The sequence below is a fragment of the Channa argus genome, chromosome 21 (genome assembly GCF_033026475.1).
Source record: "Channa argus isolate prfri chromosome 21, Channa argus male v1.0, whole genome shotgun sequence".
Taxonomy (NCBI): domain Eukaryota; kingdom Metazoa; phylum Chordata; class Actinopteri; order Anabantiformes; family Channidae; genus Channa; species Channa argus.
Window position 1 is genome coordinate 7,833,093 of NC_090217.1, and position 15,057 is coordinate 7,848,149.

At 37.8% G+C, this 15,057-nt stretch overlaps 1 protein-coding gene across 3 annotated transcripts in view; it reads right to left on the bottom strand.

Moving 5' to 3' along the window:
- cacna2d1a (calcium channel, voltage-dependent, alpha 2/delta subunit 1a) overlaps positions 1-15,057 on the bottom strand; it is an 82,879-nt gene that overhangs the window by 17,475 nt on the left and 50,347 nt on the right. Inside the window, exons 7-22 of one of the 3 annotated variants that reach the window (XM_067490120.1) lie at positions 14,918-15,049; positions 14,544-14,607; positions 13,743-13,793; positions 12,262-12,361; positions 8,202-8,363; positions 7,677-7,781; positions 7,509-7,587; positions 6,900-6,949; positions 6,659-6,748; positions 5,904-5,966; positions 5,121-5,201; positions 4,910-4,984; positions 4,335-4,406; positions 4,161-4,232; positions 4,005-4,066; positions 3,624-3,700 (exon numbers count right to left, since the gene is read on the bottom strand). In XM_067490120.1, coding sequence (XP_067346221.1) covers positions 3,624-3,700; positions 4,005-4,066; positions 4,161-4,232; positions 4,335-4,406; positions 4,910-4,984; positions 5,121-5,201; positions 5,904-5,966; positions 6,659-6,748; positions 6,900-6,949; positions 7,509-7,587; positions 7,677-7,781; positions 8,202-8,363; positions 12,262-12,361; positions 13,743-13,793; positions 14,544-14,607; positions 14,918-15,049 — 1,335 coding nt within the window. Of the gene's footprint in view, positions 1-3,623; positions 3,701-4,004; positions 4,067-4,160; positions 4,233-4,334; positions 4,407-4,909; positions 4,985-5,120; positions 5,205-5,903; positions 5,967-6,658; positions 6,749-6,899; positions 6,950-7,508; positions 7,588-7,676; positions 7,782-8,201; positions 8,364-11,690; positions 12,077-12,261; positions 12,362-13,742; positions 13,794-14,543; positions 14,608-14,917; positions 15,050-15,057 lie in introns of those variants that run through there. The other 2 variants (XM_067490119.1, XM_067490121.1) reach the window with 2 other exon arrangements.

Below are 15,057 nucleotides of genomic sequence, written 5' to 3' on the forward strand. Positions count from 1 at the left end.
TCCCAGCAGAGAGAAAGTGAGCGAACGAGAGAGTCATCCCCCAGGGAGGTAAAGACGAGAGGGAAAAGAAAGAGGTGGGGGAAGACAGGGTAAAACCACAGAGGTTAGAGGTGACACAATATTTTATTCACAGAGCGAGTCCTGAATAGAAATATTGCATTCTGAACAAAGGGTTTTAGGTCTTTGGATGTAAATGGAATCTGTGCTGATGGAGAACACAAAGAGAGGCTTAAAATGTGGTCAGAAATATTTAAAGTTATGATTTAGATGTGTTTTACCATTAATATTAGCATTCTTTTGGTGATATAGTAAATCTGTGGGCTTACTGCACTGCAGTGATGTTTTGCACTGCGATACAGCACATCCGAGTGAAGTGAGGAACATTAACCGCAGTTCATAAACTTAACTTTCCTTTGACATTCACATGTTGCACATGTTGAATATACTGTACAGCAAAATTTCTCATGACGACATGGGCTACTCCTTGTCCTCTTTGGTGGTCATGATTGGGAAATAATTGCACCCATGTGGATTTTCTTTGATATTCAGTCACCACGTATGTACAACAAAGTATCCGACATCCAACAAAGTATTTAGTATTGATGGATAGCAGGAAGAATTGGGGAGTGATGACTGCATATATATTTTGCACTCTCGAGCAGCTTTTAATGAACAACCGAATTGATAAAATATCTAATCCATGCAGCAAAGATCCATGTAAATTGTGAATGGATTTTCGCATGAATCAATCTCACACACAGGCAAACACAAGACAAACATCCAAAAAGATTTAACAAATGCATGACAAAAACATTAAGGACAGGGTACGTTTTTAAGTTGACCACTGTATTGACTCTGACAGTCATGCTTCAGTTTCAGATAAACTACGGAGCTTAAAAATGTTCTGTGAAAATTTCGGATGAAACTAAAAACAGAGCACACAGGAAATCCAGAGGAGATGAAGGTTAGTGTGTTAGGAGAGATCCTGGCTTTCATTAGGAGTTATTTAACAAGGCTGTAAAACTCTAAGTGAGTCAAAAAAGAGAAAACAAAAGATACGACTGATGTTTTTAGTGCACACTCACAGCTTTCCCCTTTATAGCTTCACCTTTAAATAATGCAAAATTACTGTCCTCTGTTCTTCCTGCTACAGTGGGTTATTGCCAAAACCACATCTGAGGGCCCTTGAAACAGGTGGGGGGTTAAATACATACGTACACAGAGAGACACACACACACACACGCACACCGTCTGTAACGTGCTGTGTGGCCACGCATTGCATGCGAAACACTGCTTCTCGGAGCAGACGATGGCTTGATTCACTGTAACAGGATTGTCATTATTTATCAGGAGCCACTAAGTGAGAATAAAATGCTTTGGTGTTCACGAGTGAGTAACACCACATTTTATTAATCAAATCAAAAGTCAGTATGTAAAGTTACATCCAAAGTCTGCTTTTAATGTGAGAGTATGAAGTACACAGGGGTTAAGAGGTAAAGCACAGGAGGAGAATACTTGCCTAAAAATGCTGCAGGGGGTCCGACACACCAGGAATGGTCAAGAGTTGAGGAGGGCAGGAGAACAGGAGGAGGGAGTAGGATTAAAAGATGAGGAGAGCAAGAGGGAAATTGGAAAAGAGAAATGGAAATGATATCAGGTTGCTTACTTCGCCTCTAATCTCGAGTAAGCAGCCAGTGGAAAATACAAAGGGGTGTTTTAGGTCATTTAGGGTGAGATGAGTGACTGTGTTTATAACACAAAAAAGTTGTTAGACAGGGACGTTTTGTATGTACAAAATCTTAATATTGACGGAACCACACAAATGGTGTCATGTTCTCACCAACCAATAACAACTTTTAGACACTTTTACTTATACATACATACATACATACATACACTTAAATGGCCATTAATTTTACTTGTAGGGAAATAACATTTGTTTGAAAGTCGAAACACACCTTAACGAATAAGTTCACATTTTATTCAAGTATGTCCTAAAACAACAGTCAGGTGCCAATATGAACAATGGAACCAGTCACTAACTGTGAACTATTGCTCAAGTTAATACAGGCCTTTAAAAGATGGATTCTGAAGATAATTTCCAAGTGATGCGAACCCAAAGTCCACAGTCCTCCATATTTGCCCAAACTTGTTAAAAAGTTTATCTGAACACACATTAAATTGCTTCAACCTTCCAAAGTAGTCACATTTAGCGGAATTTCCTCTTTTTGGTCCCATTCTCTTAGTGCAACTCAACAGTAAACAACTGTCAAGCAAACAAAAATAGGGAATTTTATACTGAAAAGAGTTAATAATAATTTAAAAAAAACTGCTCAAGAGCCTAATTTTATCTGTATTTGAATAAATTTTTCCACAGAACAAGGACTGTGGATTTTGGTTCCCGACTTTCACGAAATATACATTAAGCAGGGATCTCTTCATAATCAGTACAGAAAGGAGGTATGATTGCATAAAGTAAAACCTCTATCGGTGATGATATGGTTTCTAAACAGTGAAACATTTGAAACCTTTTTATTCCTCAACAAAATTCTTAATCTTAAAAATAGTTCTTATAATAGTTCTTAAAATCTTTGCTCTTGAACAGAGCACCACAGAGTGGACCCTGGTCACAACTGAGCCTAATGAAAATACAATGAACACGCACACAACTTTAGTAGCATTTTAATATGAAGACTACCCAACTGCTGCCTGAATGTGGGAACATTATTACCAACTATTTATACAATGATGTAAATGAGAATTAGAAGCTTTATTGGTCACCACTGAGTATATATACTTTTTTCATATACATGTTACAATGAAATTTGTGCTCTGCATTTAACGTATCCCCCTGGACAGATGGTGTCCTGGGACCTAGTGCTCAATGTCTCGCTCAAGGACACCCCTGGGCTGGGCATTAAACTGGGAGACTTCCTTATCCCAATATAATGCTCTACCCATTTACTCACCAGGCTGCTAAAGTTCACGTAATACATGGAAAACTACAAGTACCTACTCTTTTAACAAGAGAGTGCATGCAGACAGATAGAGGGACAGACTTTAACTACTGTAGGGACGATGGCTTCATATTAAATGCAATGAAAACACACAAGCTATAAAGCTGTCCTTTGAGTAATACTACGTGTTGATGAGTTCTTTACTAGTGTGAAAAGACACGGCTATAAAGACACACATGGAGCCTTTGTGTATATCTTTCAATGGGATTGAGAGCGCACACAGATACTCAGACATTTAGCTTCTAATGAATTGATGAGGTGCACATACATTGCTGGAACCCTTCGTCCCACCGTGTGGTGACCAAAAAGTTCGGCAGTACCACAATAGAAGGTTGTGTGTCCATAGCGACACAAGAGCCACTGGCACACAGGAGTGGCGTGGATGTATATGTGTGTGCGGTGGTGTAAGTGATAGATAAGAACCATAAGCTGAGGCACAAGTGCTTCTCAGTCTTACACACAGAATAACAACATCACATTAGCAGTCACTTTCCACTTAGCACAATTTGTCTACAGTCTATGTAAATAGATGCTACCTATAAATATTATTGAGTGGGAAATGTACGAATGGTACAAGAGACTGAACTTTTCTGGAGTGGCACTTACATTTTGCCTGGGTTATTGTGTCACCAATAGTGGCTCGGATGTAATGCATGCTGTACTCTGGAAGGACTAGGGCCAGGCTAAGAGAAGGAACAAAAACACACACGCACACTCATCAGCAGGTTTTAGCAGGAGCTTGGATTTATTTATTTTTTTAATAGCACACATAAGCTGTGACCTCATTGCTTGGACTTTTTGCTGACCTTGGGACTGGAGTCCAACCCCAGTCCCAATCACAGCAATACTGTTTCATGGGGCAATGATGAGCATTTTGCAAAGTGTGTAAGTGCACAGTGTCTGGATTTCTGGTCTACATTTTTGAAAACTGTTCAGAAATGCAATGAAACAAAACTTTATGACACCTCTTCATAATGTGATATTTACCTGTAATCTGTCCCCTTTACTGGTGCAAAGGTATACGTTCTCTCACCTTGGTCAATGTAGCGCTTTGAAAGGAAGCATTTGATACAAATCAATACAGATATCAAGAAAAAAAATAAATAAATCAACTTATTATTGTCATGAACAACATAAAATTACCTCATCTTGGGATTTCACCAGTGTAGATATTGTGTAATTTCCTCTAAGTCCATCGATCATTTTTTTCCGGATCTGGTAAAAAAAAGACAATTATTCTATTGAGAAATATCAATGCTACTGTTTCTGACATTAACTCATGGAATTCAAGAAGTCGGATACATGTTTTTTCCAAACCTCCACTTTGATCTCATTCTCTATTTCTGCATCCAGGAAGTCCAGCGTTACAGGTTCATGAAACTTGGCAGTCTACACCAAAGGGCAAACAATTAGCCAATATATAGTATAATTTACAATTTGTGGGCTTTGAATACAAAGGACAAAACAAAACATAAGTACCATTCATTAATCTTTCCTTTCTATAAACAGCTTCTAGTATTTTGTTGAAGTAGTAACAGACTCGGGACTAATATGTTTGTTAACTTTGAGTTTTGAGAACTGTGATCATCTGTGACCAATGTGTGCAAGTGTAATTTAAAAAAGGAGCACATATCTGAGAGGTCAACGAGAAACATGTTTTGATGTGTTAACAAACACCATCCTGGAGCCACACGATTGAGATATTTGCAGAAAAAAAAACAACAAAAAAAAAACAACAACCCTGAAATGTTAGTCAAATGATACAAACACCATCACCATGAGCAGAGGAGTTATGGCAGACTGCAATAATCCTAAATGTCATGTTTATATGCAGTCCGATAAATATACTGAATCTTTCTGCAAAGGTGCATTTTGTCACATGTTCGGCCTACCAGTGGCTGGAGATTAGGGTGGAGCAGCACATATCCATTGGGGTCAATGGCAAAATAGTAGCCATTGGGTCCAAACTACAGGAAAACCGAAAACGTGATATTATTAGTGAAATACAGGATAAAAAACCCAGGGACAGAATGTGACTTCTAACGTGTAAATAGGCTGATTTCTGTATGTTTGTGGGTTTATTTATGCAGCGTGAGCTCTTACAGTAAACCGAGGTGTGAGTCTCTTGATGTCTTCCAGGGAGACATCAATAGCCATAACTCCCAAGATGAGCTGGTTTTGAGCCTTCTAAGAGAAAACCATAGCAATAAGTCAAAAGCTAGAAAGAGCCACTATAAGACCCACTTATGAGTCTTGCTGTTTTTTCTGGATGAGTCAAGTCCCTCCGTGCATTCTGAATGATTTCAAGGAAATGGAGTGCAATAGAAATCTGGACAGTCTCATTCCCAAAAGCTTTACAGGCCGTCATGACTCACTGACAAGGCATTTCCAGCCTTGTTTCAGTCATAGCAGAGGTACATAACCCTTGCTTTCAGTCATAGCGGAGGTAACCCTGAACCCTTCGAGGTAGACATGTAAACTCATCTTGAAGCACTTAGCTACTGGATCATTTGTCTCTCTGATCTGTGGGATTGAGCTCTTTTTGATTTCTGCTTTATGACATCCTAGATTCCCTTCCTGTGGAGGAACATAGGAAAGCTTCGAGGAACCTCAGCACCAACAGAGAATATAAGAAAGAGCCACAAGAAAGCGGAGGATAAAAGTTAAGAATGAAATGATAATTGAGAGTCTTGATGTTGTACAGTATGTTTATTTTTCGGTCTGGTAAACATTATGACACGTCCCACAGACTTGCTGTAAATTCACCGATGGGGTCAAAGTGTCAAATGTGCACTATATACTTTAGAAATGGATAAATCAAAAATATATCAGTATAAGAAGATTTCCATTCAATGAAAAGGAATGCTAAAATATTTTTCTGCCTACCTTTGAGCCTGTCCTTGTCTTATTGAAGACAGGCAGAGTTCCAGTGATAACCAGGCCAAGCTCCTGGAAGATCAAACACACAACATTGAATTTCCATTATGGATCTAATTTGTGATTTATCTGAAAAACAACTGAAAGTAATACAATGTCAACTAAGGTCAGCAAAACACTGACACATTACATGTAATGTGGGAATCACCGGGTCACTGGAAAACCAAAAGCCAGGGCTTAAAAATAAGATGTTTTTCATAACTAAAGGCAGACACATTTCTGGTGCTGACGAGGTCAGTATAGCCACAAAACTTGACAGCATCTTATCAGTAAACTGATGATCATGTTTATTTGGCTCAGTTTACCAGAATGGTTCCTTATCTACACCGTCGCCTAAAGTAAAGTAAGTAAGTAAATCCTGACAGAAGCTTATACATATAAAAAAAAAAAAAGAGAAAAAGAAAAAACTGATCATGCTAAATTTTTAAATCAAGTTTATCTTCCACTTGACGTACAGTACTGGAGCAGAGTTGAAGCGGAGTTTACCAGTATAACACCAGGATAACAGCAAATCACTGGACATTTTGCACAAGACTTCTCTGAAATTTTCAGTTGACAGAAAGCAGAACGATTTCCGAACAATCCATTCCTTAGAATACAGTCCATCGAAAGTAATGCCATTGCCACCACTGTCTTTTCCCATACGTACTATAAAAAGTTAACTGCACATCACCTAATTTCTATCAGTCATAAGAGTAACATACCAGTGCATCCAGGTAGACATTGGTCCACTGAACCTGTTTGGCCTTTTTGTCAGCTTTAACCATAGGTCTGCCCAGAACATCCAGGTACTCCTACATAATAGGGAAAGGATGAGAGGATCAGATGTGAACCACAAGAGGGCACAACACACAAATGGTTAAATAACCAAGGGGGAAAAATGTGAAAGACACCTACAGTAGCAGCCATACATGGTTAAATGTGTCCTTAGGAGTGAAAATGTACCTGGGTGTTCAGCCTAATGGCACCTATAGATGGGATCTCATAGTAAAAGCCTGAGAAAGAAAAATAAACGTATTACCGTTTGCATTGTGAAAATTATTTATGAGTTCATTCCAAATGTTGTAAAGCAAACAGCTGAAAAAAAAAACCAGACAAGATGCTCAAATTAACAACTATTTAGCAAAAGGTCATAGAGTAACATGACTTGTTGAAATTATTACACTTGTTGAGTTGTACTGAAAAGCAAAACACACCCATTAGTCACCTTTACAAAACTTTGTAGATTGAAAGGGGCCGTCTGCAGTGGTTACCAATCATATTAAAAAGCCCAAGGGACATTAAGGAAACATGATGCATTTTGTGTGTCAGCTGATCATAATTAAAAAGACAGGCCTGCTTTTCTTCTGCTTTTGCTAAATTTTACTGATACAGTAAATTTCTTAATTATTTTAATTGTTTTGCTAGAAGTAGTCCTGTCAGCCATTAAGAAGTTTGTTCACACAGAGATCATGAAAAAAAACAAAAAACATGCATATATTTTTTTTCTGTGCTCAGTGAATGTGAATGAACTGAATGTGAAAGAATCATCAGAGTGCTAATGCAGTTTTGCACCTTTATTTGCACAGGCCATCCACTGTATTGGTCCTTTGTCGTAGTTGTGCTGACCTACTGAAAATGTAAAGATGCGAACCTGTGAGGGGGAAAAAGTGTAAAAAGCAATGAATTTGATTAAAGGCAAAGACTCCTCTACACAATTCTCCTGTTAGCTTTCTGTCCTACCGCTTGCTTTGGGTTGTATTTTTCAAAGATCTCTTCTGCTCTCTCCTCTCCTCCATCAGTGAAGAGCATAATAATCTTGTTACAGTTAGCCCTTGACACGTTTGTCTAGAGGTAAGGGGAAAAATGCAAGTACATTTTGATGGTTAAAATGTGGGTTTCTCCCTCTGTACACTAATCAATCTATTTACATTTACAGTACATGGCACGTTCAAAATGAGCTCTTGCACCAAGAAACTGCAATGTCCCAAACAACCAGAAGAGGTCGGCACATACTCACTTTTCCTGAGAAGACCATTTGGACTGAGATGTCTTTGTGTCCTATGGTATCCTCAACCAATATTTTCATCATTCAATAAAAAAATATGCATTTAATGAAGATGCATTCAATTGGACTATTAACCAGAATTTCAATAGGCCGCTGGATAGGTCTGCATATTTGTTAGCACACCTGCAAACTGCGTTTTTACATCACCAAATGCATCCTGTGCCAGAAATATTCCATCATGCCACACAGAGACACTTTACCTGTGCGAGTTGCTTGAACGCCAGCTCAAAGCCGCCTTTGTAGTTGGTGATACCCTTAGCAGTGATGTTCTTCACACCGTCTTTGAGGACTCTCTTGTTGCGGACGTTGGCCTGCACCAGATTCTGAAAGCACTGGACTGCATTGAAGGCCTTTTCATTGAACTGGAGGGAAGAGGGAAGGAGGGATGATGGGAAGTGGAGGGAAGGCACTTTCACATATTTTCTTTTAAATATGTGGCCTGTTTTCCATTCGTTGCCGTAAAACATACAGGATATATTTAAATAAGGTAATTTCAGAGAGACAAAATTAAGTCACAAAGAAATTTATAAATGTTGACAAATGTTTCATAGTAAATGAATGTACTTTTGATAACAACTTAACTTCTTAACTCTGTAAAAATTAGTTATGTGTGAAATGAAATTAATTTTTATCAAATCTGCACAGACCGAAGGGAGCTATAGGAACAGAAGGAAGGATTGGCAGGAGAGCAGGAGGGGATGTGAAAACAGTGGCATAAGGAGGTAAAAAAACAAAACAAAACACAAAGAGCTTTATTATGGAGGGATTATGCCGTTGAGACAGTAACTGGTTAAAGTACATTTATACAGGTCAACATGTGAAGTTCCTTCAGATTTATACTGGTGAATAGTTAATGATGAGGAACAGATGGAACCTAATCAATTCATGTGCACGTGCACACACACAAACACACACACACACCTACGGGGGAGTGGGATATGGCTCATTACCCATACCCAACATCTGTTTTGGTCTTGACTATGCACCTCCAATCATGATTTTGTTAAAATCCCTCACACCTTTGTCTTTTTCACCTCGTGGAGTTTTTAGCTTAAGTTACATTAATTATCTAGAGAAACAAACCTTAGCCAAAAAACCTAACCTTACTCTAACCTTAAACCACGTCTTTTGTGTTTCGGCCTAGAAGGTGGTCCCCACAAATAGAAGTGCAAACAGCTTATCTTCCTTCACTCCATTAAACAGTTTTGACCTGCACCTGACAAACACTAAGTGACTGAATGTCAAAAAAGCATTCAAGGATCGGTTTGTCTTTTCAAAAAGCCGGTCGTAATACAATAATGACAATAAACAATAATGTACTCAGGAATATCAAAATTGGTCACTAATAAAGCTTAATTTAATAAAACACGCTCGATCTATATTCGAACTTGCTCAGACTGTGCGTGTGGGGCTTCTCAGAATTGCTCATTGTTTAACCTTTTGTCACCCATAAGACTACATGTTTCATGTTTGTATATATCCAAGTTTGGCAAAGAGACAAGATATACTGAGAGATAAAGGTCTGGAGACCCCAGCTGCTGATAAGGGAGTAGGTGGGCAGAAATATCTGTTGTCTATTCTTTTCATAAAGCAAACAAAGGATTGGTGCAATTGAAGGCCATTGTATCTCCTTCACTAATGGGAGCTTAGCTAGGCTGCAGTGACAGCAAAATATTGGCCTCAGCTTTGTAGTTACTGTATAGCTAAACACATGGGTATATTAGTTATGAATTTATGCCCCTATTCTACCTTGTTTATCTGTGTGTTCTTGTCTGTACAATAAATGTATGTGGGCTTTGCCATATGTGAAATGCTGACATGTGAAGTCCTAACTGTTAGATCTTGTATAGATATTGATAAGATATTGTATTAGCAATGAAGATGGACATTCACATATAGATATTGAAGTCAATATTGTAATAAGACTAGCTTCAGAAAACACTAACCATTTCTTTTAGACAGTTACATAATCTATTTAATACACTATATTAATATTATAAGTTCTATCAGACTGTTTCTTCAAAAAGCTTGAAAACGCTAAACAGAAAGTCTACAAACTGAGCTGTATGCCATCAATATACTTACTACATAACTTCAAAAGCTCCTTTACTTAGATGATTTGAAAGCTCCAAACAAAAACATAAACCACTGCTTAATTAAGGAAAGTGCAAGAAAATGTGATTAAGATTTCATTTGGAACACAAACTAAACACGTTATCTACATCCCCTATCATTAGAACAGAGTAGCAGTAGATTAAATATGAAAAAGCTAAGGATTAAAGAGATTTTGGACAGAGCACGGTCAAATCCTAATAATGATAAAATAATATAAGTAACTGGAGTGACACAATGACCCTTGGATATTGCAACCAGACACAACACCGCGTATGCTAAAGGTAGCTGTGCAAATGCTCTGTAATAAGAAACTGAATGATGATTAATGCCAAATTTGGACATTAAAAATGCAAGTGTAAATTTGTAATGTGACATTCGGGGGCTTTTATGCATTGTATCCATTAAGTAATAAAATAAACAGAATGAAACAAATTTGAGAAATACATTTGTGCGTTTTCTTTCTTAAGAGCTAGAAAAGAAAAAGATAACTCTTTTATGTATTTTATGTACTCAGTTAAAGAAATACAAGTGGAGCAATAACCAGGAGACAATTAGTTTAGCCTTGCACAGAAACTGTGCAAACATGCTTTTGTCAAAACCAAATCATATCATAAATCATCAGAAAAGAAGTGAAAAATGACATTTAAAGCACATAACTCTTTGAACTGTGCGCAAGAAAGTCAGTATGCATATTTCCTAAAACTGGTAAATTACTTCTCTAAATGACAGCAGCAGAGTTTGATCTATGAACAGCATGGAAACATGGATGCTAGTAGTGTCTCTTAATGCTCATAATCAATATATAGTGGTGTTCGTGGTTATATTTTCCTAATCACATCCTGTGTGACTGTCTCCATTGCACCTTTCCAAGAAATTTGTCTCACAATCAGTATTGCTTGGAAACTCTGTCTTAAACTACAAGGATATGGACCTTTAAATCATGATGGATGAATATTTCCTCGATCCTCATGACAGAAAATCATTTAAGGGCGTGATGAAGCAGCACACATTTATTTTTCAATCTAATATTGTGGCAATTTAGGGTTTGTTCAAGCTGTGTCTTGTGTTTGCTATAGGCACACATACTTTGATTTGATCCGATGCTTTAAGGACATTTCGTTCATGCATACATAAACAAACATTAACACGAAAACGCTGCATATGCATATGCATACTTAGAGACAGACACCTGCGATATATGAAGTCTATAATAAATCACTACAATGTGTAAACCAATGACTCAAAGTAAACCAAGGAGTAAAGCTGATCAAACAGCCAAAACACAAATATATCCACATTAACATTCACCAATGTGCACACCTGGAAAATTAATACAAAACCCAATAGTGACAAAAACCTTTTAGAGTGGATTTCACAAAAAATACAAACCAGTGTTTCCCCTAGAAAGGTTTTGAGGCATGGTGATAAGAGGATCATAGAGGTTTTGCAATATATATAATAGAATATTCCTACCAATCAAGATAATGAAAGACAATGTATTTTCATAAATGATGCTCATCAAAAAAGAAAAAAAGAAAAAACCTTTTTATTTATTTGACACCCACACCTGCAGAGCAGGCCACGGAGGAGCAGACAGAAGAAATGTAAATTTCAATATTCATATAAAATCCTTTCTATAGGGTTGTGTACAGCTTTGACAATGTATCTTTGTGTTTTAAAACTGTGCAGAAATCAGAAAAGCACATTTGATCTCTCTGATTTAAGGATTTGTCCTCACTGACGCCGCTGGGGAGAAAGGGGCAGTTAAATGGTGGATTTAATGACAGGAGAAGACAACTCATTTGGTCTTTAGTAAGTCAACAACGTGTATCTCAAGGTAATCTCTGGTTCTCATTCTTTGTGTAAAAAAAGGGAGTGGAGTGGATGAAGGACGGGCAGTATAATTTGGGCCTCATGGTCAAGAACAGCTCCCGTATCCCTTTGTAGCTGCATGCAAGACCTTAAAAAGAACCAGATCATCCAGGAATGTAACTTCAAAATTACATTTTTCGCCTGTACTATTGTAGGGGAAACACTGCAACCTTTGCAAACTCAAGTGATGGAAAGTAAAGTAATGTAAAGTTCTGAAGTAAATATTAGTAGAAGCTGCATTTATTTATTTTTTTGCATCGTGTCTATACTCACAAAGACAACGTTCACATAGTCATCATCAGAGAGGGTTTCCAGCATCTTGTTTACGGATGTTCGGATGAGTTTTAGGGTGAGGCCTGAGACGCTGCCACTCCTGCAGATTGGAACAAAGACAGTGTGTGTTGTGCAAATAAATCAATGTCACGGTTGAAAAGAAGCACAAACCAAAATCTGATCGACTAGTTTAAGCAGCCACTAACATTTAGACATTTTTGTTATTAACACATGGCTATATAGTGTCCATCGCATTAACCATTAGAGAATCATTTGTGATTCCCATTAATTTGTTCTTGCAAGTAAATGAACAGAAAAAGATGAGAAAAAGAAAAGTGAGGACTAAAATTCCAAGCACGATGGTGGCAGCTTCTAATGTCTGCAGAACACTCATCAATCCTTTGTGAGGCAATTACTGAGAGCTGCATTAAGAGCTGCAAGTGGCCAAATTTAGCTTCTCATTCATTATTTTGCACTTTAATTTAGCTCTAGTTCTGTGCCTGAAAACCTCACATGGGCGGAAATATTAAGTTCAATTTACATTGACATTTAGTCATGTATTTTTGACCATCAAAAAAAATGGCTATGAGGCCGGCAGTGGCTCAGTTGGTAGAGTGGCCGCCCACTGACCATAGGGTCGGAGGTTTGCACCCCGCTCTTCCCCGGGCAAGGCACTGAACCCCCAACAGCCCATCCCCATCCCAAACCTGGTAGAAATTTGGGAGGGTTGCTTCAGGAAGGGCATCCGGCGTAAAGACTGTGCCAAATCAACATGCGGACAAATGATCCGTGGTGGCGACCCTGAACTCACGGGATAAGCCGAAAGGACCGAAAAATAAAATACATACAAGACTATACAACACAAACGTTTTATGTGTCATACGTACAACAGTTGTGATAAAAAGTAATCTAATTGTAACAAAAATAACATAAAAATGCCATTAAAAAATGCATTAAGCAATACGGAGGAGGTTGTCAGCAAGCCCACAAACAGAAGCAGATCAGAAGCAACAGTTTGTTATTTTTGTTAAAATACATTGCATATCTTCTTAGTTTGATGTGGTAAATACCCAAATAAATAAGAAATCAAAACAACCAAATTGTGTGTTTCTTAAAAATAAATCACACGCGTTGTTCCACAAATAGATACAAGTGGAACTGCCGTTGTGGCAGATGTTGCTCTCCAAAATCCTCTATCCATAACAACATTCCCCGTCTTTTTTTTCATTATTTTTAAGACAAACACTACAAGAAGAAATAAATTAACTAAACGATAAGGCTGCCAGATAGAGACACTGACTACTTTTGCTTTGCTTTGTCAGTATCACATGAGCTTTGAGGCAGCCATGAGCACAATGCAGCAGCAGCCGGGAGGGTGGTGGAGGGGTGAGGCCAGTCAGAGAGTTAGCATCAGGGCCTTCTGGCAAACAAAAGAATATAAAATCTGACTTTAATGCATGAATCATAACATTGTCACTCACGCATCCACTAAGATCAGCATGTCCTTGGGTGATGCCGCTCCTTGAATGTACCTGGTGAGTAATAACAGAAACCCAAATAGACAGACATGTGCATGAGGAAATTTATAAGAGGAGAACACAAAGACGCAAAGCCAATTATTATAATGTGGAAATCCATCCATCCATTATCTGTGACTGCTTATTCTTTTCAAAGTCGCAGGTGGCTAAAGCCTACATAATGTGGAAATGCTTTGTAAAACTAATTTCTATACGACATAAAGAAGCATTAAAGTTACATTAAAGTTTTGAGACTGTATATTTTGCAGCCTGGTCACTTTCATTGTTCTTTAAGCAAGTAAACAAATATCACTTTCTATCCCTGACATGTGAAATCAATCTGACCTTTGTATTTTTTAATTACCTTTTTAATTATCGTTTTCTTTAACACACAGTTTGAGGGCTCAATAGCCAACAGACCTTTGAGGGTAATGTAATTTAATAACATGGTTAAAACAGTATTAACGGCTTCCAGCCAGATTTTAATCATTTTTAGAAGACTAATGAAGCTTTTGTATTGTTACCCTTTGATCTTAATCATCACAGTGCTCTGATGTGTTTGTTTGCCTTTGGTCAGAGACCTGGATTTGTTTGTTTACATTGTTTGGATATACAGATTCCTTTATGTGCAATTAGTTTTTACACAATGCGCATATAGGCTTTTCAAATGAATATATAATATGATTATTACACAAGAAGCCCAAAGAAGTCCAGAAAAACTAAAATGACACTATGAATTTATATTAATCAGGCATGCGCACTCACCAGGGCCGCCTGCGCACATCGTAAAGGTCGATGTCATTGGGTGATGAGTCAATCCAAGGTGATGCTGGTATTTGGCAGAAAGACAAAAATGAACAAAAAAGTATGTTTACTTCACATTAGGGATGTCTTTGAAGCACTTACATTGTTTCATTGTTTTATCTAATATACCTGCTATCTTTAAGGAAATTTCGTTTTTTAAATGGTATGGTTGAGAAAATATTAATTACAAGAAAGAGTTCTGAAAAAACCCACAGAAACGTTATTAGTCAAAGCCTGATTCAGTTTTTGAAATGCATTAAATGGCAATGTTTGGCTCAATTACTGTCCGCAGGAAGTAGCTGGGAGAAACCCCATTGGCTGTTGGAGGAGCTCACCTGGGTAGTATCGAGCCAATCCAGTAGCAGAACCAAACACCTGCCAGAGAAGTGAGGGATCTTCCTCTTTGTTTTTCCGGAAAACATCCTCCAAGGCTTCTGTCCAATTTAGCTCATTAAGAATGATGGTAGCTGGAACA